Source organism: Natator depressus, chromosome 3, assembly GCF_965152275.1.
Source record: "Natator depressus isolate rNatDep1 chromosome 3, rNatDep2.hap1, whole genome shotgun sequence".
Lineage (NCBI taxonomy): Eukaryota > Metazoa > Chordata > Testudines > Cheloniidae > Natator > Natator depressus.
Genome location: NC_134236.1, coordinates 209,362,275 through 209,387,860, shown reverse-complemented (window position 1 = coordinate 209,387,860; position 25,586 = coordinate 209,362,275). Strand labels below are relative to the sequence as shown.

At 39.6% G+C, this 25,586-nt stretch overlaps 1 protein-coding gene across 2 annotated transcripts in view; it reads left to right on the top strand.

The window, feature by feature from the left end:
* MRPS5 (mitochondrial ribosomal protein S5) overlaps positions 1-25,586 on the top strand; it is a 93,090-nt gene that overhangs the window by 3,569 nt on the left and 63,935 nt on the right. For both annotated transcript variants that reach the window (XM_074949873.1, XM_074949872.1), the window contains exon 2: positions 10,582-10,719. In XM_074949873.1, coding sequence (XP_074805974.1) covers positions 10,582-10,719 — 138 coding nt within the window. The remainder of the gene's footprint in view (positions 1-10,581; positions 10,720-25,586) is intronic.

The window sequence follows — 25,586 nt, the reverse complement described above, 5'->3', positions numbered from 1 at the left end:
TGTCACATGCTTGTGTTTTAAACTTGCATTTCCTAAGGAGAAGGCAAATTGCTCAAGTTTCATCATAAAAGTTCACGTTCTTAATTAAAAGGAAGAGTTTGTACCAGTGGGCTTCAAAGCTTCACATTCATTGAGCACTTGTGACTTTCTGGAGGGTATGAGATGATGTAAAAAACTGCAAGTTATTGTGAAATAACTGCACAGTTGTGGATAACTGCACTGGGCGTTACTTTGGGACTTCGGTGCTTAGTGTATTCTTTGTGTTCAAAACACAACAGTGTGCGTCTTGGTTTCTGTGCAGATGAGATATGGTAGATAGTTTCAAAATAACTATGTTGGAATTTGATCAGTACATTAACTTCTTGAACACTGGAGTTATTTCAGACTGGAGCTTTCCATTCAGAACCCTGGAATAACACCTAGCCAATTTTAACTAAGCAATAAAAATCTTGATAGCTCTTTGAAAAATAAATCTTACCAATGGAGATCGTGCTGCTTAAACCAGCTTCATGCAGTCTTTCTTCTTACAAGGACAGACTTCGTTAAGAATGGTTTTCTGTATTTAATTTGTGTAGAAAATAATTAAAGCAGCAGAGGGGATTATTAGACTGCTGCTGACTATAAAAATTAATTAGTGCTCAGATTCTGCAGAACACCACATTCCATAGTGAAATAAATTTCCTGAATGTTGAATACATTTGCTCTCAAGAATATATTGAGATTCTAGTTAGAATGAAAAGCGATTTACAGCCTGCAGACATTACATAATCCTTATGACCAAATTCCTGGATCCTAAGTATTAAACAGATGTACTGTTAAAGTAAAGGCCGATATTACATAGCTCAGGGGTTCTCAAACTTTTTCTTTCTCAGGGTCCCACAACATGCTATAAAAATTCCACAGCCCGCCTGTCCCACAGCAACTGTTCTTCTGCGTATCCAGTAGATTAAAAGCCAGGGCTAGCATTAAGAGGTAGCAAGCAGGGCAGTTGCCCACAGCCCCACACCATGGGCTGGGGCCCGCAAAACTACATTGCTTAGACTTTGGCTTTAGCCCCAGGTGGCAGGGCTTGGGCTTTGGCTTTCCGCCCTGGGCCCTAGCAAGTATAACCCTGGCCCTGCTCTCTGGTGTATTTGGTGGACCCCCTGAAATCTGCTTATGGCCCCCTGTGGGGGCCCTGGACCCCCTGGTTGAGAGCTGCTGCCATAGCTTACAAGGAAGTGGGTGTGGAGGTAAAACAGCCTTTCATCAGAAAGACAGCTTGTGTTACAAAGCGGATTCTTGTGGATGTCACTTTGCATAAATAATAGTTATTTTCTGTATGTTTTCCCTTATCCAGATCAGAATATTTTTATTCATCTTTAATTTTACTCATGTTTGTACATATCTTGAGACTAGATTTTCAGCCACTGCTGTTACTTTTGGGGGAGAAAAATTGAGTAGCAGTGCTTTTATTAAGATCATTTTTAGCCTGGAATGCTTTTTCTACTAAGGAATCATGGTGCATAAGGGCTTGTCTTCACTGCATTGTTAGCCTGACCCATACAAGATTTTCCCATAACCTGATTCCCGTCCACACATAAAAGTCTGTAGCTCAAGTTAAGTGATGCTTCAAGCTCGAGTTACCTGGCTCATAAGGGGGTATGGGTTGAAGCGGAAGTGCTGCTGACACTGAAGTTTACAGTGCACTGCGGATGCAGTAACTTGAGTTACAATTCATCAGCTGCTAATACAAACGCTGTGGGTATGTCTACACAGCATAAGAATATAAGAATGGCCATACTGGGTCAGACTAGTGGTCCATCTAGCCCAATATCTTGTCTTCCAACAGTGGCCGGTGCCAGATGCTCTATAGGGAACGAACAGAACAGAGCAACTATCTAGTGATCCATCCTCTGTCATCTAGTCCCAGCATCTGGCAGTCAGAGGCTTAGGGATACCCAGAGCATGGGGTTACCTCCCTGACTGTCTTGGCTAATAGCCGCTGATGCACCTGTCCTCCAGGAATGTATCTAATTCTTTTTTTGAATTCAGTTATAGTTTTGGCCCTCACAACATCCCCTGACGAGTTACACTGGTTGACTCTGTGTTGTGTGAAGAAGACCTTCCTTTCATTTGTTTTAAACCTGCTGCCTATTAATTTCATTGGGTGACTCCTTGTTCTTGTGTTATGTGAAGGGACAAATAACACGTCCTTATTCATTTTCTCCATCCTTTTCATGATTGTACAGACCTCTGTCATATTTCCCCTTAGTCATCTCTTTTCCAGGCTGAACAGTCCCAGTCCTTTTAATCTCTCCTCATGCGGAAACTGTTCCATGCTCCTAATCAATCATTTTTGTTGTCCTTCTCTGTACCTTTTCCAATTCTAATATATCTTTTTTGAGTTGGGGTGACCAGAACTGCACACTATTTAAGATATGGGAGCAGTATGGGTTTATATAGTGGCATTTTGATATCTACTGTTTTATCTGTCCCTTTTTTACTGATTGCCAACGTTCTGTTTGCTTTTTTGACTGCCACTGCACATTGAGTGGATGTTTTCAGAGAATTATCCACAATGACTCCAAGATCTTTCTTGAGTGGTAATGGCTAATGTAGACCCCATCATTTTGTATGCATAGTTGGGATTATGTTTTCCAATGTGCATCACTTTGCATTTATAAACACTGAATTTTGTCGGCCATTTTGTTGCCCAGTCACCCAGTTTTGTGAGATCCCTTTTGTAACTCTTCACGGTCAGCTTTGGATTTAACTGTCTTGAGTAAATTTGTATTGGCTGCAAACATTGCCACCTCACTGTTTACTCCCTTTTCCAGAACATTTATGAATATGTTGAACAGTACTGGTCCCAGTACACATCCTTGGGGGGACCTCGCTATTTACCTCGCTCCATTGTGAAAACTGACCATTTATTCCTACCCTTTGTTTCCTAACTTTTAACAAGTTACTTATCCAGGAGAGGACTTTTCCTCTTATCCCATGACAGATTACTTTGCTTAAGAACCTTTGGTGTGAGGGACCTTGTCAAAGGCTTTCTGAAGGTCCAAGTACACTGTATCCGCTGGATCATCCTTGTCCTCATGTTTGTTGACACTCCACCCCCAAAGAATTTTAATAGATTGATGAGGCATGATTTCCCTTTACAAAAGTCATGTTGACTCTTCCCCAACATATTGTGTTCATCTGTGTCTGATAATTCTGTTCTTTACTGTAGTTTCAAACTGTTGGCATGATACTGAAATTAGGTATACTGGCCTGTAATTGCCAGGATCCCCTCTGGAGCGTGTTTTAAAAATTGGCATCACATTAGCTGTCCTCCAGTCATCTGGTACAGAGGCTGATTTAAGTGATAGGTTATGTACTGCACTTTGTAGTTCTGCAGTTTCGTATTTGAGTTCCTTCATAGTTCTTGGGCGAATACCATGTGGTTCTGGTGACTTATTACTGTTTAATGTATCAATTTGTTCCAAAACCTCCACTGTTGACAACTCATTCTGGGACAGAGCCTCAGATTTGTCACCTAAAAAGAATGGCTCAGGTGTGGGAGTTTCCTTCACATCCTCTATATCAGTGAAGACCAATACCAAGAATTCATTTAGCTTCCCTGCAATGGCCTTGTCTTCCTTGAGTGCTCCTTTAGCATCTCTGTCGTCCAGAGGCTTCATTGATTGGTTGGCAGGCTTCCTGCTTCAGATGTATGTAAAAAAACTTTTTTTGTGAATTTTTGTGTCTTTTGCTAGTTGCTCTTCAAATTCTTCTTTGGGCTGCCTATTTATGCTGTTACACTTGACTTGTCAGAGTTTATGCTTCTTTCTGTTTACCTCACTAAGATGTTACTTACAATTTGTAAAGGATATCTTTTTGACTCTAACTGCCTCTTTTTATTCTGTTGTTCAGCCTTGGTGGCATTTTTTGTTGTTGGGTTTTTTTGGTCCTCTCTCTACTTTTTTTATTGTGGGTATACATTTAATTTGAGCCTCTGTTACGGTGTTTTTAAAGTTTCCATGCGGCTAGCAGGCATTTCACTTTTGTAACTGTTCCTTTCTGTTTCACTAGCTTCCTCATTTTTGTGTAGTTCCCCTTTTTTGAAGTTGAATGTGTTACGAATTACACCTGGTAGGACACGCACACCAATGCTGCGAATTACACCTGGTAGGACACGCACAGTTCGAATCTAGGCTGAGGCACAGAAATAAAGTCCACAACTGCAGAGTTCCCAAAAGACACTAAGTTTATTACGCTTGAGTGTGGTACCCCCCCTGCTAGCCAGGAGGGGACCCTGAATACAGATTATACAAAGGTTATATACTTTTTAGCAAAGCATGTTGCCCTCGTGCATTGGAAACCTTAGCCAATAAACAAACCCTTGTCTTATCTACCACCTATCCCTGCTTGGTGCATTCTTCGTGCTATACCAGTATGTTAATTACACAGCATGGTCCTAAAGCCATGCATCAGTAACCTTTATTATCAGGATGGGAGGCCTCACATCAAGGCCAAGAGACAGGGAGTTAGAGACTGACAAAAAACAGATACTGGGAGTCAAGGCAGGCTGGAGACAAGGAGGAGGATTTTTACAGGGATTCAGTATCTAAGGATCACTCCTCCTGGTGTATGATGTGCTGGCATTTAAACAATGGTGGGCCCCAAACCAAAATGGAGTCACATGTGCTAACGTTTCCTTAACAAATGCTACTGTGGTGGACTTCTTTGGTATCCCACCCCCAGGAATGTTAAATTTGATTAAATTATGGTTTCTATTACTGAGCAGTTCAGCTATATTCACCTCTTGCACCAGATCCTGCGCTAAATCAAAAGTTACCTCTCCCCTTGTGGGTTCCAGGACTCACTGCTCCAAAAAGCCGTTATTAATGGTATCTAGAAATTTTATCTCTGCCTCCTGTCCTGAGGTGACATGTTCCCAGTCAACTTGGGGATATTTTGATCCCGTATTATTATTGTTTTTTATTTTTGTAGCCTCTCTAATCTCTGTGAGCATTTCACAGACACCATCCTGGTCAGGTGATCGGTAGTACATTCTTAGTGCTCTGCTCTTACTATTCAAGAATGGAATTGCTATCCATAGAGATTCTATGGTACCGTTTGATTCATTTAAGATATTTAGTATATTTGACTTTGTGCTTTCTTTCCCATAGTGCCACTCCCTCACCAGCACAACTACTCTGTCATTGCTATATATTTTGTACCCTGACATTACTATGTCCCGTTGATTATCATTGTTCCACTAAGGTTCTGTGAAACTTTTTAGACCAATATCTTCATTTGATAGGAGGCACTCAAATTCACCCATCTTAGTATGTAGACTTCTAGCATTTGTATACAAGCACTTATAAAATGTGTCAATATTTAGTAAGTGCTTGTATACTAATACTAGAAATCTAAATACTACCATGGGTGAATTTAAGTGCCTGGCAGGATGCTTCCCAGCGCCAGTAAACGTACATGCACTATTCTGCTTGAGGAAGTGGCCTAAAAACAGCAGTGTGGTCGCGGTACCTTGGGCTAGCCACGCGAGAACATGGCAAGGTGGGATCATGCGCGGGTGGCTAGCCTGAGCCACTGCAGCCATATTTGCTGCTTTTAGCACCCTAGCACAAGCAGAGCTAGCACGTGTCTGCCTGCCCACGCTGGGAACACGAACCCTAGAATTGTTTTGTCGTGTGGTCACTTTTTCACTCACTAGGCTAGTTCCAGTGGACTAACAAGAGCAGGGCGTTATTTTTTTGTCAAGTTCCACATTTCCTAGTCAAGGTCCAGACTCCAGAGACACATTTTTCACACTGCAATAACAGTAGTGATGATGATAAGTAAATAAAAAGATTTCACGGTCTGTTCAAAAGCATCTGGCAGTCTGGCTTTGGCCCCTGATCTAGCGAATACTAACTTGCACTAACTGTTGCTGTGAAGACAGGCCTTAAGATTAGTGCACAACCTTAGCTGCTGTATATTATGTTTACAATCTAGAAGTATGCAGTGACAGCATGTTTTTTGGCTTTTTTTATTATAGAGCAGAAAACCCATCAAGTATGCATTCCTTTCTGCTCTGACTTGTTCTCTGCTGGTTAAAAGCAAAGTGTTGCTTTCTTGACATGTGTCTCCTTTGTCTCAAGAGAGCCAGGGTCCCAATTAAATGCTGAATAGTTTGACCATGCGTAGGAAATGCTTTAGTCTGAAAGAATTTTTAAAAAAAATAAATCCAGACATAGGTGCTGCCCTTTTGAAAAGTTACAGGAAGTAGTGTGTACGACATGGCAACTAATGTGTATAACTGCATTTCAAAATGTTTTTATATAGAGATGTGACTTTCCAAACTATTTCCCCTGCACAAATATTTTTCCTGTTTTGTCTCTGCTTTTTAAAATGTCTGTTCTCTCGGTGGGAGTATGTGCACAGCAGTGTGTGGGTATATTAAATACCAGCATTCAGAGATTCAGGACGTGGGAATGATGCTTTTCTGCTGTATCGTCCTCTGTTCCACTGCAGTTCAGAGACCAAAATATTCTGAATATTGTCATCAAAGCCACTTTGGGTCCCTAGATACCTAATTTTGATTTTCAACGCAAGGCCAGAATTCTCTAGATGTAAGGGCTTGTCTACGTTTACAGTGCTGCATCGGCGCAGCTGTGCTGCTGTAGCACTTGATGCAGATGCTACCTATGTTGACAGGAGAAGGCCAGCCGTCCACATAGTACTGTCTGCACCAGGGGTTAAGTCGGTATAACTACGTTGCTCAGGGGGGTGGATTTTCTACACACCTGGAGCGACTTGTTATACCGACATAAGTTCCTAGTGTAGACCAGGCTTAGTTATCATAAATTGCACCCTGGTAGCTAGCTGCCTCTGTACGAAGCATTCGGGGGTGAAATCATGTCCACATTCAAGACAATAAGAGTTTTGACATTGATTTTAGGGGAGCCAGAATTTCACCCAAGATGCTTAAAAGTGCTGCTAGGGGTAGGGAGGGCCAAGAATAGTACCTTCTCTCCCCTGGCAGCTGGCTCCCGATCACCAGGCCTCCTGAGACCAATCAGACTTCTCCCATGTCCAGTTTCCTTTTATTGCTATGATGCCAGTGTTCATCTGGTTTCTTTTCTTCCCTCTTTTGAGGCTTGACTGACTTTCTACTCATCTGCATCCTCCTGCTCTCATCCTAGCTGAATTCAGTTTCCATATTGATCACCCATCTGGGTCCACTGCCTGCTGCTTTCCCTTGCTAATCTAGTTTTTGAGATTCGTTTTTGGGCTACCTCCCCTGTTCACTTTTAATCCTTCTTGAACTGTTTTTTGTTTGTTTGCTTTTAACCAAGCACTGTTATTCCCTGATCTCATTGTCTTTGCATTCACTTTCTTTGACTACCATGAGCCCTTTAGCGTTAGCATGAAGCAGACTGTTATTTCGCGTGTGGAATTTTCTTTTTAATAGATTTAAAATCTACAGAAGCAAAAAAACATAGCAGGGACGTTTTTGCTAATGAATGTGCTTCCTTTGCTCTTCTGTGATTTGTTTTCAAATGAATGCTTTTCATTTTTCTTGCTGTGCTCTACAGTACAGTGTCATGATCATTTTGATTCGTGAAGGACATTTACAACCAGACTAATTAAGATGCAAATGACCAGTACCACACAACAGCTTATTCACTCTGATACGCAATCTAAGAACAAAATCTAGCCCCAAATGTCTGTGCTGCCCTAGGTCCCAAAGGCTGTTTTTTAATCTATTGATTGGACATCCCTCTGTGTGCGACTAAACATAAAATACTCTTGATTGTGTTCCCACAAACTGTCCAAATAAGGCAGCTTTTTTGCAGAAGTGAAAAATCGGAGTTTAATTAAATGCTGATCATCATTTCTACTGAGGAATTTTTTTATCAGTAGAGAATGTGCTCAGGTATATGGAAAGCTCATTATTACTGAATTGGAAGAACTGTAAAGTTTGGAGAAGAATTAATTGTTCTATTGGTGAAGTAGTACTTGAGGTGTGACAAGATTCATAAACGAAGTAAGAGGGCAGGATGGTATTGCAAACCATTTTGAAATGGTTTTATTGGTAGCAGTTTACAGCTGTGGAAGATTTAGGAGTGTAACAAGGGAAATTAGAAATATTACAACAATATGAAATGAAATTAGTTTATAGATTAAATGACTAACTTTTTAAAAGTAATCTCTCTCATTTGCATGAGACTCAAAGATAAAATAAATCATTCGTATAATTGCCATGAGCAGTTGTCCTAAGATGAATTGTTCATCTAATGTAGATTTACTGCTTGCCATTTTCAAAAAAAAGGGGGGGAAAGGAAGCAGCAGCTTGAAGATACAAAACTTTAGACCAGAAGTAGGGGCTTTTGTTTAGTTCAGGTTCTAGTAAACAGATTATTTAATTGAATATTATCTTTACATACCCAACACACCTATTAATTGAGTAGGACTTTGGAATGTGTAAGGAATGCAGGATTTGAATGTTAGCCAATATATCTTGTGTGCATTTCATATTATGCTTAATGGGTTATTTTAATACGTTTGACTTACACTGGATTCCCTAATGACTTAATCAGGATTTTAAGAATAAACAGGTCACTTTTCTATTGCTATTATTTTTTTAGCATCTGTTTGTGGGCAGCTTTTTATTTTGCAGAAATTTACAGGAGCTCAGAATATTTTCATAATGGACTTTTTAGCAATCAAACAAATTTTCCTCAGAAATAACTTATTTTCGTTTAAAGAAGACTTAAAGTAACATATTAATTTATATAAAATATTAAGGAATTTTTTTAAAAATTTGCTGCTGATACAGGGCCCAGGTAAATTAATAAATTGTCAGTTGTCTAGGTGAATTAATTACCCTAACTTTGAGAAATGGACCACTAGATCAGTAGTATTGGAAGATAATAGTATATGGCAATGATCAATGCTTATTTTGTACTTTTAAAATCTAGTAGGAAAGATTGAATTTAAGAATCCAATTTCTTTATGAGAAAGTAGTTTGTTTTGGATTTAGTTCATTAATGAATAGCTACATTTGAATGGTCTCTTTCAAGGTCAGTACACCTGTCCCCATTTTTATTTTAGTTTCTTCAAAATGCGTACTGTTTTGGTGTATGTGGTTTATTTTAGAAAGAAACAATAGCAAATTCAAATGACCCAGGTCAGCTCAAATTTAAAGAAATGTAACCCCATGCTAGTGTGTAAATAAAAATATGCTCAACTTCCATTACTTTGGGCAAAAGCCTGAGAGAACAAAACTTGTCCTGTATCCTGAAGGGTCAGCAGACTTAGGAAGTGAATTCAAGTCATATACCTTCCTTTGAAAAAGCTCTGCCCCCTAGACCAGACATTCACATCTAGGGGCTCTGGGTGAAGGCAAGTCTGTTTGGCGGATACTATATAGGCATAGCCCTGTAGTGTCGATGCATCACACAGCGACAGAAAGGGTTTTTCCAGTCCATGTAGGAGCACCACCTCCCCAGACAACATTAGTTACGGCAACGGAAGCACTTTTCCATTGACATGGCTGCATCTCTACTGGGGGTTATGTCAGTCAGAAATGTGGGGGTTTTCACTCCCCTGACAGATGTAGCTATATCGATGTATCTGTGGACTAAGCCAGAGAGGTAGAGTAGATCAGATGTTGTCAGTTGCTGTATGGCACCGTCTCTTGTACCTAGGACCCAAACAATGTTGGGCTTTAAAAATCAGTACCAGCACCTTGACTTGCAGCTAAAACCGAAAAAGGAGGCCAGAGCACTCCCTGGATACTGATTTAATATGCTCCCTGTAGCTAGCACAGTTAATAAAACAGCTGCTGTATTCTGCATCAGCTGCACCTCCTGAGCAATCTTCAAGATATGACCCCTTGTGCAGTGCATTGCATTAATCCAGTCTGCAGGTGACAAGGATGTGAATAATTGGCTAGGTCTGCATGAGAAAGAAATGGTCACCTTTGTACCAAACGTGGGGGGGGAGGCATTTTTGGCCACTTGAGCTACGGGTGGATCTGGAAGCACAACCAAAATTGACAAAAGGTGGGAAGGGCCTTTCAGTTATGGGGAGACATTCTCCTGCCAGATTTTCTAAATGTTCCCTCTCAAGCTGTGTTGTGATATGTAACCTATAGGATTCCTTACTAAACTGTGATATGATCCTCATTAACACTTTAGGAGGGCATTAGAATAGCACTTTTCAATGGGCTGACTTTGTCTTCAGATTTTCTTTAGAGGGTGCCTATATCTTGGAATGTGTTTATTATTTACCATTGTCATATACTTGATGGATGGAGAATATCACTCCTTTTCTAGAGGCTGTTTGTAATCTCTGCCAGTGATATGGAAGAAGTCCTTTGCTGATTATTTTTAAACATATCGATGTGTGTTGTGTGGTACCTATCTTTACTTTCCCTTCTCCCCAAGTACCTCACCTCATGCAGTCCAGGGACAGAAGGTGGAAGCCTGCTGAGATAATTGTGGGTTTCTTAAAGAAATCAACCTTTTAAAGTCTTTTTATGGCTGATACTTTCCACCTGAAAATAAAAATATCTTCACAATTTTGCATCTTCCTCCACAGGCTGTCTCTTGTTACCAGTGAATAGGAGTGGCTGTCGCTATACAAACCTGGCATGGGCTCTACAGACACGTTGTTACATTTCTGCTCCATGTAGCGTGACAATTCAACAATGCAGGCAAAGCAGCTTTTTCAACAAATGTAAGTCTTGAAAAAAGACCACATTTTTATAACACGAGCAGTTTGTCTAACACTCTTCTGTTTTTTATACTGACTCTGTCAACATGAAAATCCCATTTTGTATTAACATTTTGCATCTACAGTAGTTACAAACATCAACTAAGATTACTACAGCTGAAAAGCTAATGGGAGACAGGGGAAAAAAATTTCTTTTTTTTCTTCTTCTCCATTTACTTTGTACATTGGACAGTGTCTTATTCATAGGGTCAGTTTAATAGTTTTCCCAGTGTAGTCAGAGTCCAGTCCAACTCCCAGTGAAGTCTTTGGATTTTTTTTAATCGATTAAAAAAAAAAAAGGGTGACAATATCCATCTAACCGTCTGCCCAGCTACAATATTAGACCCCAACCCTGCAAAGACGTACACATGTGCTTAACTGAATAGTTCCACTGGAGCCAACAGAACTGCTTGCAGGGCATTAAGTTTATCTTGCACATGTGTTTGCAGGATCAGGTTTTAAGTAACTGATTGGCTTATCGCCATTCTTCTAATTTATACACACTTCTGCTAGTAAAATGATGTATTTATTTTAAACTGTTTAAAGTGAATTAATATGATAAAGATGTAGCATAACAAGCTATTACAGTGTGATTATTTTGTGAATTAGATATGTTCTTAGTTTCCTACATATTGATTCCATACAAATCCATGATTAGATGTTTTCTAGGATAGAATGTTTTTCACTAGCAGCTATTTCAGTCTTAAGGTGACTGGATTTAAAAAAAACCACTGCTTTTATGACAGCTTATTGTTTGACTCTGTACGTTCTGAGACAAAATGAACTTTGACTGTTTTTTTAAAAACAATTAAACTAATTAATATCTAGTAAGAGAGAATCTCCTCCAGAATTTAAGCATATAACTCCCTCAGGCATCAGATGATTGGGTGCATCTGATAGCCAGCAGCCAAAGTTGCAGTCATTCCTACAGCCCAGCTGGCTGCATAAAATATGGGGGGTAGCTACATGTGTGGGTGTTGCATGAGATGCCGGAAGTCTGGTGGTTCTGTAAAAAATGGTGAATTGAGTTTTTAAGTTGGCCCTGTCAGTTTGTAAGACCCTTAATGGTGTAGGCCCTGGGTATATTGCAGACTGTCTCCTTTTGCCTCTTCCAGAGGCTTGCCTGCATATTAGGAATGCTTTTGCTGCTACTTATTATCATCGGGCTTTCAGTAGCATGCCTTGCTGTGATGAACTTTAGGGTTTGAAACTTCCTCTCATTTCATATTCATCCTAACCCATCTCTCCTCTCTTTTAAAATGTCCCTAAAATCTTTTTTCTGAAAAAGAAAGTAGATGGCTGCTGATCCTGTAGTTCTCTCCCTCAAAATCTTTTTGCCGCTTTCTCTTTAGAAGACTTCCTTGATTAGCTTAATCAAAACATCTTCAACATTCAAATTGATTAATGTGCTTTGTACATTTAACATTGTACAGTGCCCAAGTCCTTTGGCAGTTCAGGTGTATTAGAAATAATATTTAAAATGTAAATATGAACACTTTTTATATAATTAAACACAATTTTCAAGTGAAATGTCAACCAAAATGACTGTCAGTGCTGTTCCGTCTCATCATTAAAGGGTTACTTCTCTCACCACATATTTTTAAAAACATGAACATCCTAGTAGCAAGATCATCTGTACCTCCAGACTAACCTTTAAAAATTGTAATTCCATTTAAGACAGAGGAATTGCAATTATCTTAGACAGCTTGAAGTCCAAACCCAGACAGCTGGTTACCCCTTTCTGATCGTACAGCATTTAGGGTTTTTGTTCCTGTCCACTGGCACATCTCAGTGAGTTTATGATAAGGTAATTTTAAAAGCTGTGTTGTGTTGTCCCAAGTTTTGCCTTTCCCCCTTGGAAAGCAGTTAGGTTTTCAAATGTGCCTAGTGATTGTGCTTGCCCAGCTTGAGACATTCTGGAAGTATCTGATTTTCAGAAAGTGCTGAACCCCTGCCCTCTGGAAAGCAGGGCCCTTTACAGTATCGTATGTTTGGCACCCAAAATTTGAGCCACTCTAGATCAGTTTTCAGAGTAGCAGCCATGTTAGTCTGCATTCGCAAAAAGAAAAGGAGTACTTGTGGCACCTTAGAGACTAACAAATTTATTTGAGCATAAGCTTTCATGAGCTACAGCATGAAGTGAGCTGTAGCTCATGAAAGCTTAATCTCAGATAAATTTGTTAGTCTCTAAGGTGCCACAAGTACTCCTTTTCTTTTTACTCTAGATCAGCAGTCCCTGTATATAGTACATCATGGCTACTGGGATGTAGGTCAGTGCAAGGCACTCAACAGTCTCTGGTTTCCTCCTGTACTGTGGGTTGGCTATGTGGATTCTGAGCTTAGGTTACCACCATCCTGTCCGTCAATGAATAGAATCTCTTTAGGGGGATGTTTGTAATCCTTTGAAACAATTTATTTTCATACCCTTAGACATCAGTATGAATCAGCGTTAGAAGTTGCCTGTAGCTATCACGCTCATTACTAAAATATAGACTTGTAGGTACAAAACTGAGTCTCTTTATTCAAAATAGAAAGAGAATTGTCTCAACAAAGTTTTAATAAATATTCCTTATGGGCCAAAATCTGTGTGCTTTATATGTCAGAATTCAAAGATAGTAACCCTTTCAAAGCCTTTGTTGTAGGTGCCATCTGGATACCAAATGGAAATTATTAATTGAACACAATTTGCTTTTATAATAATTATAAGGCATTGTCTAGCCATTCTTGGAGCACAGTTCTGGCAACAATGAGGAGAAAGCCTGGCCCAGTGATTAGAAAGTGAGACAAGGTATCAGGAGTACAAACTGCTGTCTGACCTTAAACAAGCCACTTACCTGCTCTCTGCCTCAGTTTTCCCATCTGTAAAAGGAAAGGAAATAATTTTCACCTACTACACGGGGGTATTTTGTGATGCTCAGTTAATTGTAAAGTGCTTTCAGATCTTTAGGTGAAAAGAGCTACAGAAATTCAAAACATGATAGTAATTTAAGTATGAAAGCTGAAGTTGATTATATGCGAGGAAGAAGTTTAAAATTTTGTCAGGCTGCACAGAAAGCAGATCATTCAGAAATAAGGTTGCTTGGTAGGGTCCCAATTCTGTACGTTATTACAATGCGCGGGCAGACCCTCTTGCACCCACATGGAGCTCTACTGATCTCAACCGACCTTCTGCTACAGAGAACATGATCCAGTTGGTCACCACACATACACATTCTGGAACAGCCCAGAGACCCCAAACACTCTGAATGCATACGCAAGCTTACAGAAAAATCTTTGACATACATCAATAAAAGCTCAACCTGGTACATTCCGGGGGACACTTCCCCTTGTCAGCTCTTCATAACAGAAAAGAGTGATATTTAACAGCTGCAAGCAAATGCATTCCTATATTATAGTCCATGAAGAAAATTCTACAACTGAATTGTGATCTCATACCTTGTATGTTCTTTAACAAGTCACAATTCTAATATGACTGAGAATTGGTTCGAAGACCATAGGGCTTGAGCTGATGCAGCTATAGGCGGCAAAGACAAGTAACTGCAGCCTAAACACTAAAACTACTTGGCAATACGCCCAGAGAGAATATCTCTCTGTTATCCAGAATTATACCTGTGCAGAGTGACTTCAACCCCAATCAGCCATACCCCTTCAGTTGCTTCAGCAAACACATCTTCCACAACATCTCCTTGTGTATCAAAGTATAATGCTGCAGTGAGCACTCATGTATAACTGTGCTACATAAAGAATAGGCTTTTCTGTTTGTATATAAAATTATTGCTCTGTCATCCTTAGGGGGGGATATGGGAAAGGGGAAAACGTAAAACTTTTCATTACTAAAGTATACCACTCTCCTAGGCTATATAATACATGAGAAAGATGGCCACCTCCCTGGTTTCTAAATCAAGTGGGAATAAATCAGCCCAATCGCTGGTTCAGGAGGCTGTGCTAACTAAAAGGAATTTTATTTGGCATTTGGGTTCTTTCTAGAAACATCAGTTCACCTATCTACTTTTTTTATTAGATTATACTCTAAATATCTCCTTTTCATCCAGATGAGCTTTCTTTGGGCTAATTATTTCATTTGTGTCTGACCCAACTTAATAAGGAACAGAATCTGGGAAAATAGTAATCATTCCTTTCCATATTAAAAGTGGAAAGTTCTTTTGAGAACAGAGCATGTGTACTCCCGATGGACTTAAATTGTTCCAGTGAGGAGAGAGACAGTTCCAGACTACTTTTATCAATAATAATAATAATAATAATAATATAAACAACTACATTTGTTCAACACTGAAGATCTCTAAAATCAGGAAAAGCCAGAGTTAAATTTCAGCAGTGATGTTGCACAATCTGCTGGCTTTATGTATATTGATTTAAATGCTATATGTTTAGTCAGAAAAACAGGAATGCGGGGAAAGCCCATATTTATAGCTGAGTTAATTATGCTGTTGGAACCTTGAACTTCCTGACTGATTTTTGCCTATGCAAGCTAACTTTGTGTTAATAGTTCAGTGCATTTCAGATTCTTTTAAAAAGGAAAAGGACCCTATTGCAGACCTAACTAATGCTACAGTGCCCAAATCCCCTTGTTGGTGTCAGGGAGGTCACTTCCTTATCACCCTTTATTTAAATAAATAAATCTTAACACTGGAAAGTTTTAACAATCTTTTTTGTAATGGGGTCAACCAGAGTGACCTTCAGAGTATTGTACCATGAGTACAGCATCCATTAGTGAAGTTCAGGATCCCATTTTCTATTTTAAGCTGCTATTCAGAAGTAATAATATTTTTCAACTGTTTGACAAAGTAAAGTATTCATAGCAGTTTTCATTTGTTATTAAAGTGACAAGAGCTAGGATATAGCTAGATAGGCTCGTAGTTGGATTTGATCAGGGTTTGGATTATGGTTTCAGTCTTTACATTTTTAGATTAAGAATTCAGTCTCTAAATAGCATTCCCTTTGGGCAAATCACTGAACCTTTAATGTTTATAATGAGCTTTGATATCCTCAGATGGAACTGCTATTGAAGTGCAAAGTATTGTTCATCTACAGTGGGGCAAGATTATTCACTGTGCTGCATGCAGGAGCAGGAAAGCATCTTTTAGGATAGCTTTTTCCAACTCTAAAATCTTCTCTGTGATAAGTAGGAAGTAGCTCCTGGGCATCAGGAAATTGCCCACAACTCAGTGAGAATAGTTTCCCGTAGGTAATGTAGGAACAATAATCAGCTAGATTTGTACAGAACACATCTGTTTTAGACACATTTAGCAATCATACCTAAACTATAGTTATTCAGTAAATCAATAATGAAATCCAGTTATTTTTTTTAAAAGTGACATCACTAAAGTTTTATAAGCAGGCAGGATTATAAACGGTCTCCATGACACCTCATCAGGATGCAGAGAAGGCAACTCAGGTTTGTCTGTATGTGAGAAGCCAGTGGTAATCAGGGTAGACATTATTAGCAACGTATCTTCTCTGTCTGCAAGGTGGAGAGTACAGGCATTCTCACCCCACAGAACCTCCTGCCAGGCAATTAGTATAGCAGTGAATGAAAACAGACAGACAAAAAAGCAGGTGCTCAGCATGTGACACTGAGGAATAGCAGCTAGTGTCCCGATCCTGCAAAGAATTGTGTGCATGCAGACCTTGCACCTGAACAGTGCCCCATTGACTTCAGTGTGGGGGAGAGGGCCTCCTGGGCATTTGGACTGAAGGGAAGTTAAAGTATGCTGTTTAAATACAGTTCAAGCACTTTCATAGTTCTTCTGGTGTCTGGGATTTGATGTGGGTCTTCACCCCCCACCCTACCCGCAAACAAAACAGCAACAAAAACTGTTTGACACAAGGAGTTATTTTCTGTTCAGTTTTAGAATTGTCATGGAAATCCAAATAGTATTGGATGAACACCTCATGTTTAGGGAAAGAAGTCTGCCATTAACTTTTAGGCTGCAATGGGCAAACCTCAACACATGGCGGTTTCATTCAATATCTGGGATTAATGCTTCTTATGTTTCAACCCCATCAATCTCTAGAAGGCTCTTGTTCTTTCCTTCTTACAACCCTGCAGTAATCCTCCGCTTCCTCAAACTTTCTGAATATCGAGAAGCTTTGCCAGCCCCTGGGGTATGCCCGAGGTGTCCCTATGTGCAATTTTTTAGTGATTTGGCAGAATGCTGTCTAGAATGTAATGTACATTCCAAAGTCTCTTGGATAGACAATAGGGGAGATGGCCAAAGATGAGCTCTTCAGAGATCTCCAAAGCTATGCAATGAAATCTTCAGAGGTTGAGTGGAGTCACCAGAAAAAAAAAATGGAACAAGGCCATTTTGAGTGTGTTTTGTGTCTTTTTTTTTTTTTTTTTTTTTTTAAACTTTGCATTTTATAGCAGTTTCCATCTGAGGAACTCTCTAAGTCAGTGGTTCCCAAACTTTCTGAGGCCCCAATCAACTGCATTTTTTCTCTCTTCGTGACTCACAATTACACATATTTGCCCGGTGCCCTGACACCAGACCCCTAATCCTGGCCTGATATGGAGGGAAGCCTCCCAGAGGTAGAGGGTGTTTGGAGGGGAACATAAGAACAGCCATACTGGGTCAGACCAAAGGTCCATCTATCCCAGTATCCTGTCTTCCGTCAGTGGCCAATGCCAGGTGCCCCAGAGTGAATGAACAGAACTGGGCAATTACTGAGTGATCCATCCCTCGTCATCCAGTCCCAGCTTCTGGCAAACAGAGCCTAGGGACACCATCCCTGCCCATTTTGGCTAATAGCCATTGATGGACCTATCCTATGTATTTTCCACTGAATGCATCCGATGAAGTGAGCTGTAGCTCACGAAAGCTTATGCTCAAATAAATTGGTTAGTTTCTAAGGTGCCACTAGTACTCCTTTTCTATCCTCCAGGAATTTATCTAGTGTTTTTTTTTTTTTTTTAAACCCTGTTATAGTCTTGGCCTTCACAACATCCTCTGGCAGGGAGTTCCACGTGTTGACTGTGCATTGTGTGAAAAAATACTTCCTTTTCTTTGTTTTAAACCTGCTGCCTATTATTTGGTGACCCCCCCCCCCTTAGTTCTTGTGTTACGAGAAGGAGTAAAGAACACTTCCTTATTTACTTTCTTCACACCAGTCATGATTTTATAGACCTCTGTCATATCCTCTCTTAGTCGTCTTTTTTCCAAGCTGAAAAGTCCCAGTTTTATTAATCTCTCTTCATACGGCAGCTGTTCCATATCCCTAATCATTTTTGTTGCCCTTTTCTGAACCTTTTCCAATTCCAATATATCTTTTTTGAGATAGGCGACTACATCTGCACGCAGTATTCATGATGTGGGCATACCATGGATTTATATAGAGGCAGTATGATATTTTCTGTCTTACTATCTCTCCTTTTCTTAATGATTCCCAGGATTCTGTTCACTTTTTTGACTGCTACTGCACATTGAGTGGATGTTTTCAGAGAACTATCCACAATGACTCCAAGATCTCTTTCTTGAGTGGGAACAGCTGTTAGCCCCCATCATTTTATATGTATAGTTGGGATTGTTTTCCCATGTGCATTACTTTACATTTATCAACACTGAATTTCACCTGCCATTTTGTTGCCCAGTCACCCAGTTTTGAGAGAGCCTTTTGTAGCTCTTCGCAGTCTGCCTGCGACTTAACTATCTTAAGTAGTTTTGTAACTAGGAACTAGTGCTGCAGGTGAGTGCACTGTGTGCTTGCTTTCCAACTCGCATGCCTCCAGGGTCTCTTCTCAACCCACTAAAGTATTTTAAAGATTTCCACAAGCATCTTTAAATAGCCTTTGAGAGCGCTTCACAATTAGACTGCTACTTTTTAAGAATCTAGTTTTAAAGATTTCTACTTAATGCTTCTTTTGGGACTAGAACAATCAAGAAGAGTTAATGTTAGCTGGCTAAGTTTTTTAAAATCCTCTAAAGGGTAAATCTGTGCTTATCCTTCCTCAAACCTCCACGGGGAATTCTGCAAACAATTTTGGGTTATTACCCCAGGATTATGGAGGGAAATAGAATCAATCCACATCTTTGTCTGTTTTCAGTGGTAGGCTTCCGTTCTTGGATCAGACATTTAGTGTAATGATAAAGCTAAGTATTGTGCTTGCAAATAAGCATTTCATGTGCAATTTAAAAATGACACTTAAATCATTTGCTTCAGAATTATTCTTGTCTATTCAGTTCAGAGATGATCTGTATTATGCTTTGAGTTTACTTAGCACCTTTTATCCAAAGATGTTAAAATGCTTTACAGATGTGAATATAAAGGGCTTCTCATGAGTGGGAATGGGGAACCTGAAGCACAGAAGCAAAGGCCCAGATTATAAAGGCATTATACATTTGCTCAACATTCCAAACCTTAAGTGATTTAGGTGGTCAACTTCCATTTTCAGAAGTGGCTTCAGTGATTTAGGCTTAAGTTCTTGAGAGCCTGTGTCAGTCTTGAAAATGGTACTTAGCCATCTAACTCGCTTAGGCTTTGCATTGCTGAGTGGAACAGTGATTCAGATTTTAGAAATTTGGGTTTGAGTGATTAGCTGACAGTCACACATGAAGCTAATGTCAGATTAAAGAATAGAAAACAGAATTCTTGATTCCCAGTCCCCTTTTCTAATCATGCAGATCTGTCATATGCTATACTAGTAGTGAGAATCAATCAAACACTACTCTCTCCTGTACTGACTCTTCCCCGCTGTAGGACTTAAATAGAACCAAAAGTTAATTAGTTTTTTTTTTTCTGGCCAGCTTTGTTACTAGTGTGTGGTGAATGTACCCCAGAATTCAGGTGATCTAAACAACTTCAGTGGCTTTGAGGTCACCTTACTTGGACTGCCAGCAGTTTCAGGCCCCATCAGCACTAATTTCCACCATCTTAGAAAACCATAATTAAAAATAGCTGCAGTTAACATAGATGTGTTGGTTACGTGGACTGGCATAATGTGGTATAAACTGGGCTCCCAAGTGTCATGCATTTGGCAGCCCTGTCACACCAGAGCTTCAGTTATGTCTTCTGGTTGCTAGAAGCCACAGTAGCACCTACCAAGTGGGCTGGTAGGCTCTCTCTCATGCTTCTCTCCTTGCTGGATCCAAGTTCTGGGAGAAGTGAAGGGTTGTCAGCAGCAGCACACGGTGACAGGTCTGTCCAGTATTGGCACCCAACTCTCTCGCCTTGCCTGCTGCCTTCTGAGCCAGCTGCATCTGGCTCTCCCCAAGAAACGCCCCCCCCTCCCAGTCCCTAGGAGGAGTCCCAGTACCACCCCGGCAGCTACCCATACCCTAACAGCCAGACACTCCGCTCTACCATACCATCCCACCCACACAGCTGCCTCACCCTCCCCCGGCCACCCTACTTGCCGCTGCCAAGTTTGGGCCGCTCCATGCTGAAGTCACTGCTTGGAGCAGGGTGTGTTGACCATAACCTCAGTCCTCTTATAGGCAAACTTCTAAATATGCAAATTAGCTCACTAAGTAATTTGTATAAAATGTTACACAGGGAGCTGTGGAAAACTTGGCAGCTATGTAGTGATCATCTAGAATGAAAATCAGTCTAGAGATGTCGTCTCTTGTGTGGTGTATTCTGCTGGCAAATCCGTGTTGGCTGAAACGGTATTTAAAAGCTGTTCCAATGAGGAGAGGGAAAGTGTCAATCGGACTTTGAGATGATCGTGTCTTTCATGATGATTTCCTTTTAATCTTTTTTTTTTAAAGTATGCACGTTAATGGAACGTTTCCACAATTTATGTGTGTTTAATGCTGTTAAATTAAAACTAAACATTCTAAAGTCAAGTGTTTTTCATCTGTGCCTTTCCTGGAGTCATTCAATGAGGTTTATAGTATGGTGTTCTCTACATTAATCTGATAAACAGCTTTATTGCTGCTTGTTGGAATACAGCCTCTAACTACAGCCTTAGCTTTTGCTAAGAATGGAAAACGCTGCATTTCTTGCTCCGATTTTCCTGTGGTGGGGCAGGCTCTGGTTTACTGAAAAATCAAACTAGAAATCCGACATGTTACTGGGGTGGCCCTAGTTAGCTCTGTTTTGATTTCCATTTCAAGCTTTGCTTTTGCTTTTTATTGCCTTTTCTTACAAATACAATAATCATTTCAGTACTGTTGTTGGTTTGTTTGGTTTTTTTGGTAGTGTGACTGTATTTGCTGCCACCTATGGGCTGGCCTGACAGAGCTTTTAATTTCTGATTTAAATATTAGAAATTTTGCTCTGATTGCCGAATCTATTGTAACCTCTATTCTATATATTTATCTTTCTAGATCTAGGTTTAGAATTCTATTGGCACACTGTCAGCAGCATTCTGTGAGGAAAGGGAAGAGGCATTTCACTAACTTTGCTTTTCTAACCAGGAGCGGTCAGGAGATCTTTTGTTCTTTACAGCTCTCTTCAGGGATTTTAGTAGGCGGGACTCCAGAGCTCCTCTCTTGTGAGGGGAGGATAAACTTTGGACATTCTGGACTAAACTAATTGTAGGTTTAAATCAACAGGCTTTCCCAGCTTCACATCTGAGATTGATTTGGATCACTAGCATCTTAGTATGTCTGTTATGAGACATTTCAGAATTTGTTTTCTGACTTGTTTGCAGTGTTGAGGACTGCCAGATTGTCTCCTGGTATTGAATGGTATGTGAAGGATAATACAGAGGCAGAAATAAGGTTGTTTTTTTGACTTTAACTGTTCATTTCCATACTTGCCAGTATTATACTTATCTCTGGGCATCAAGACTATATAACCTATAAATGTTGACACTTCTTAGATTATAGTGATTTTTTTTTTTTTTTTTTGCTTGGGTAGATTCCATTTTTTTTCCTCTAATAGGATTATATTGTACACTCAATCAATGCCTTATCTTAGCTTCTGCTTTTTGGTTTATGCTTCTCTTTTGATGTTGCTTTGTTTCCTAACTGCAACATTTTATATACCAAATCTTTTGGAGTTCTTGGCTCTTTATATTGCAAATCTGATACTTAGGTCCATTTTATGTTGGTTGTATAACAATAAGAAACTAATTACAAATGGAAAAATAAATCACAGCACATATACACTTAGGTCTCCGTGGAAAAATTCAGGACCTTCTGCTGTTTTTGTAGCTAGCTAGGAGATCTAATTCTCAGATATTAGATAAGAGAATCAATATTCTTAAAAGCACTCTGTACTGTCACAGTAGGAAGTGCTTTGTCAGACCTGGAGCAGCAGTTCCTATTGTGGCAGTGTACTGTTAGAGGGAACTGATTCTCTGATAGGCTTGTTACTGTAGAATAAAGAGGAAATCGACTGTTTTTAGTGATTCATGTATGAGATGGCAGGTGGTGTGACAAGTGGATCTGTGGATACAGCATGCAGGGGTGTTAAGAGGAAGTAGCTGTGTTGATAAGGGAAGGAAATAAGTTCACAGCTGCTGAAAGACAAAATGAGGCAGTAGTTCTGGGGAGTTGCGAACGTGTGTGAGAAGCTGGGGAAGCCAACCGAGAGCTGCTGGGGGCAGTAGAAAGGGAGAAGAGCAGAGATTTGAGAGATGCACATAAAAAGAATTATTGTTCACAGCATTAAGGAGCATTAGGAGGGGCTATATGGAATACTTGTGCACAAAAGATGTTTACTCCTTTAGAAAAGACTAGGGCAATTTAAACAATAAGTACCCCTCTTCCATGTTATTGCCCCGAGGTTTATTCTCTTTGTCAAGCGTGTTTTTATTGCAGTGCATGGGACTTCAATTATGTGCTCTGTATTTTTGAGTGTTCTTAAATGGTGCCTTTTAGAAGCATTTCTTATGTACGGTGCTGCTTGGACCATTGAAATACTGTGCTGTACAATAAAACCCTACTGCACTGCTGCAGAAAGCTTACCAGAGATATGTAAATTCAAAATGGCCACAGCTTCAGACTCTTGAAAATAGAGCCTTGCAATTACAATAGTCTTAAATAGAATGGTGATGGATACAGAAAAATCACTTGTTAGAGTGGAGGATATTGCAATATATTCTGTAGTTCATCCTGCCGACCCATTTTGTCCTTGAAGTAGAATATACACCCCGCTACTTTAGAATCATTGATTTTTGAACAACTCTTGATTATGGAGAGGCCATTTTGAATTTTTGAGCATTTACTGTGGAACTTATTTATTGGGGTGATATACCAAGAGTGTTATGACATAATATTTTTGGGCATCAAATTTGGTGCATACATAAACCTTATGGGACCTTTTGTAGATAGGACACCATCTTTAAATTGTACCTGTAAACTTTAGTGCTAGTTTACATCCATGTATATTAGAACCATTAACACTGAGACACAGTAATTAATTTTGTCAGACCATAAACATTACGCCATTTCTGTGAAATATAGCACTTTACATTTTCCAACACTGTAATACCCCACCCTGTCTCTGAATATTAGCTTGCTAACATAAAGTATCACAGCTAGGATGGATTATGTGCTTACAGAAAAAGGGCCCATCATTGATCACCTCTTAGCAGAAGCTGGAAAGGTGTGGTAAGATTTATGTGCAATCTTGCAGTTACTGTCATTTCTACTGTATCTGTTTTGCAACTCTTGGGGTATGTCTTCACTAGAGCTGGAAGGTGTAAAATCCAGCTCAAGAAGGCGTATCCAGAAGTGACTATTTATCCTAAAAGTCCTTTCTTTATCTCTTGGTCTCTGGAGAATTCAGTTTGAAGCAGTATATGCAACCTTTTCAGGAGGTGGTACCTCTTGGGAAGTGTTACAACCTGAGTGAATTCGCTTAATCACCTTCCACTGATCTTAGTTCCTGGAGGAACTGTGGTCCTCCTCCCCCATGGAATTACATATAGTCCCTGGCCCACAATGGTACATACACTTAATATAGTAACATCTCCCAAAGATATTGCAGGAAATTGCCATTCATGTCACAGTTATGGAAAATACTATAAATGCAAATTGAAGAAGTGATCATGCAAACTGGGTGTGTTTTGCATTAAGAACAAATGAATAGGGGTTTTCAAGGCTCCTGGTGAAAGGAATTGCTAATATTTAGAACCACCACAAATTGTTTTGACTGTTTAGCTTTGGTGGGACAAAGTTACCATCTTTTGAAGATAGCTTTTTCTGACATTGAGATTGTAACAGTTCTCTTTGATTGGAATAGTCTCACGCTATCTGTGCACCAGTGGTAGGACTATTCAACACCTTCCTTGAATGCAGATTATTGATTTGAGGGCAATTAAATTGTGTCAGATAGAATGCGTATATTAAAAATTAAATGCAGTGTAATGGTCTCATTAATTGCACATATGCATAGTAAGTAGCAGGTATGTAATGTAATTGGTAGAAAGGTTAAGTATACTAGCTAACATTTAAATCTCAGCAGATTGTTTTAGAAAGATTTGTGAATTTTTAAGTGTTCCTGTTAGGTGCCATGACCACTTTGGAAGCTGAAATCCTCTTGTCCTTTCCCCACTCTTTCCAATTTGTAACCTCAGCTCTGATCTAGAGAGCCACCTCTGTAGATGAGTAAGTTACTCATTTCATACTCTGGCAGTACATAATCTTTTCTGAATCTGTCAGCAAGGCTGCCAGCTGTGGTGATGGGCTGTGAAAACCAATCCTACTAGGAAGCAGAATGAGTCCGATCACCTTGTTTCACTGTGATCCCTGAACAATGTCTGGTAATTCTGTTCTGTATATGCTCTTATACCATGCTCAGCACTGTAGTATCCAAGCCCTTTTCACTAGTGCATTAAATAACGTGACTAACATCTATCGTGTTCTCTCCTCCTCTCCCTAGGTCGAAGAAGTCGCACAGTGGGGGGTGGGGGGGTTACACACAATACTATGTGTTGTTTAAAGAATGCAAGGTCAAACAAATGCACCTTGCACTTAGAGGGGAAGGTCTTTCATTCCTGTGGGAGTTCATTCCACAGTCTTGGGCCAGCCCTTGAAAAAGCTCTGTCTTGTCTTTGTTATTATATATCTGGACCCAGAGTAAACCAGTATCAGTTACCTAAAGATTCTATATCCCATTACAAAGCATCCAAGCAACCTATTGCCTCTAAAGACACAATGTCATATTTCAGCTAACGACTTGTACATTGTAATTTTTTTGAATCCCCTTTTATTTGTTTCGGGGGATGGGGGTGGAGTATTTGAAATGAAAAAATGTAAGGGAGTTTTGTGTGTGTGATGACGTATAAATATTTTAGCTGTTTGTAAACTTAGAGTAAATTTGTCCATAAAAATGTATTCTTAGCTAAAGTTGATAAGGTTGCCCTAGAAATAAACCATTTGTTATAGAACTCCTATAAAGATGAGTTTATAAAGATAATATAGATTTCTAACTATAATGGCACTAGCAAGCATTACTACTGTAGAATAAAGCACATTTATCATGGCATGTTCACTAACCTTTTTAAAAAATGTATCAACAATATTAGTTTCTTTAAATCCCTGCTGTTAAAATCTGCTACGTGACTGATTTGGCATCAGACAGTATTCAGCAAAAGTTGTTTTCAAGTGGAAAAAATTCAACCTATTAAACAATGTTTAAATCGTTCTATGAAATTAACCATTTTGCTCCCAAGTATTAATATTGATACATGTGTGGTTCCCTCCACTTCCTCAACTAATCTTTCTTTTTTGTTTATGCTCTGGGGGAGCTGAGATTCTTCCTTTTCAAATGAGCTGAGAAATATGCCTTTAATCTTGGTAGACTGAGAGATTGGACTGTAAAATTGTGGTGATGTTTGCAGAAAAACTATCCTAGATAATGTTTGGGTGTTACCAATTTGTGTTCTACTTTTCCTCTCCCTCCAAAGTTAGTACAGC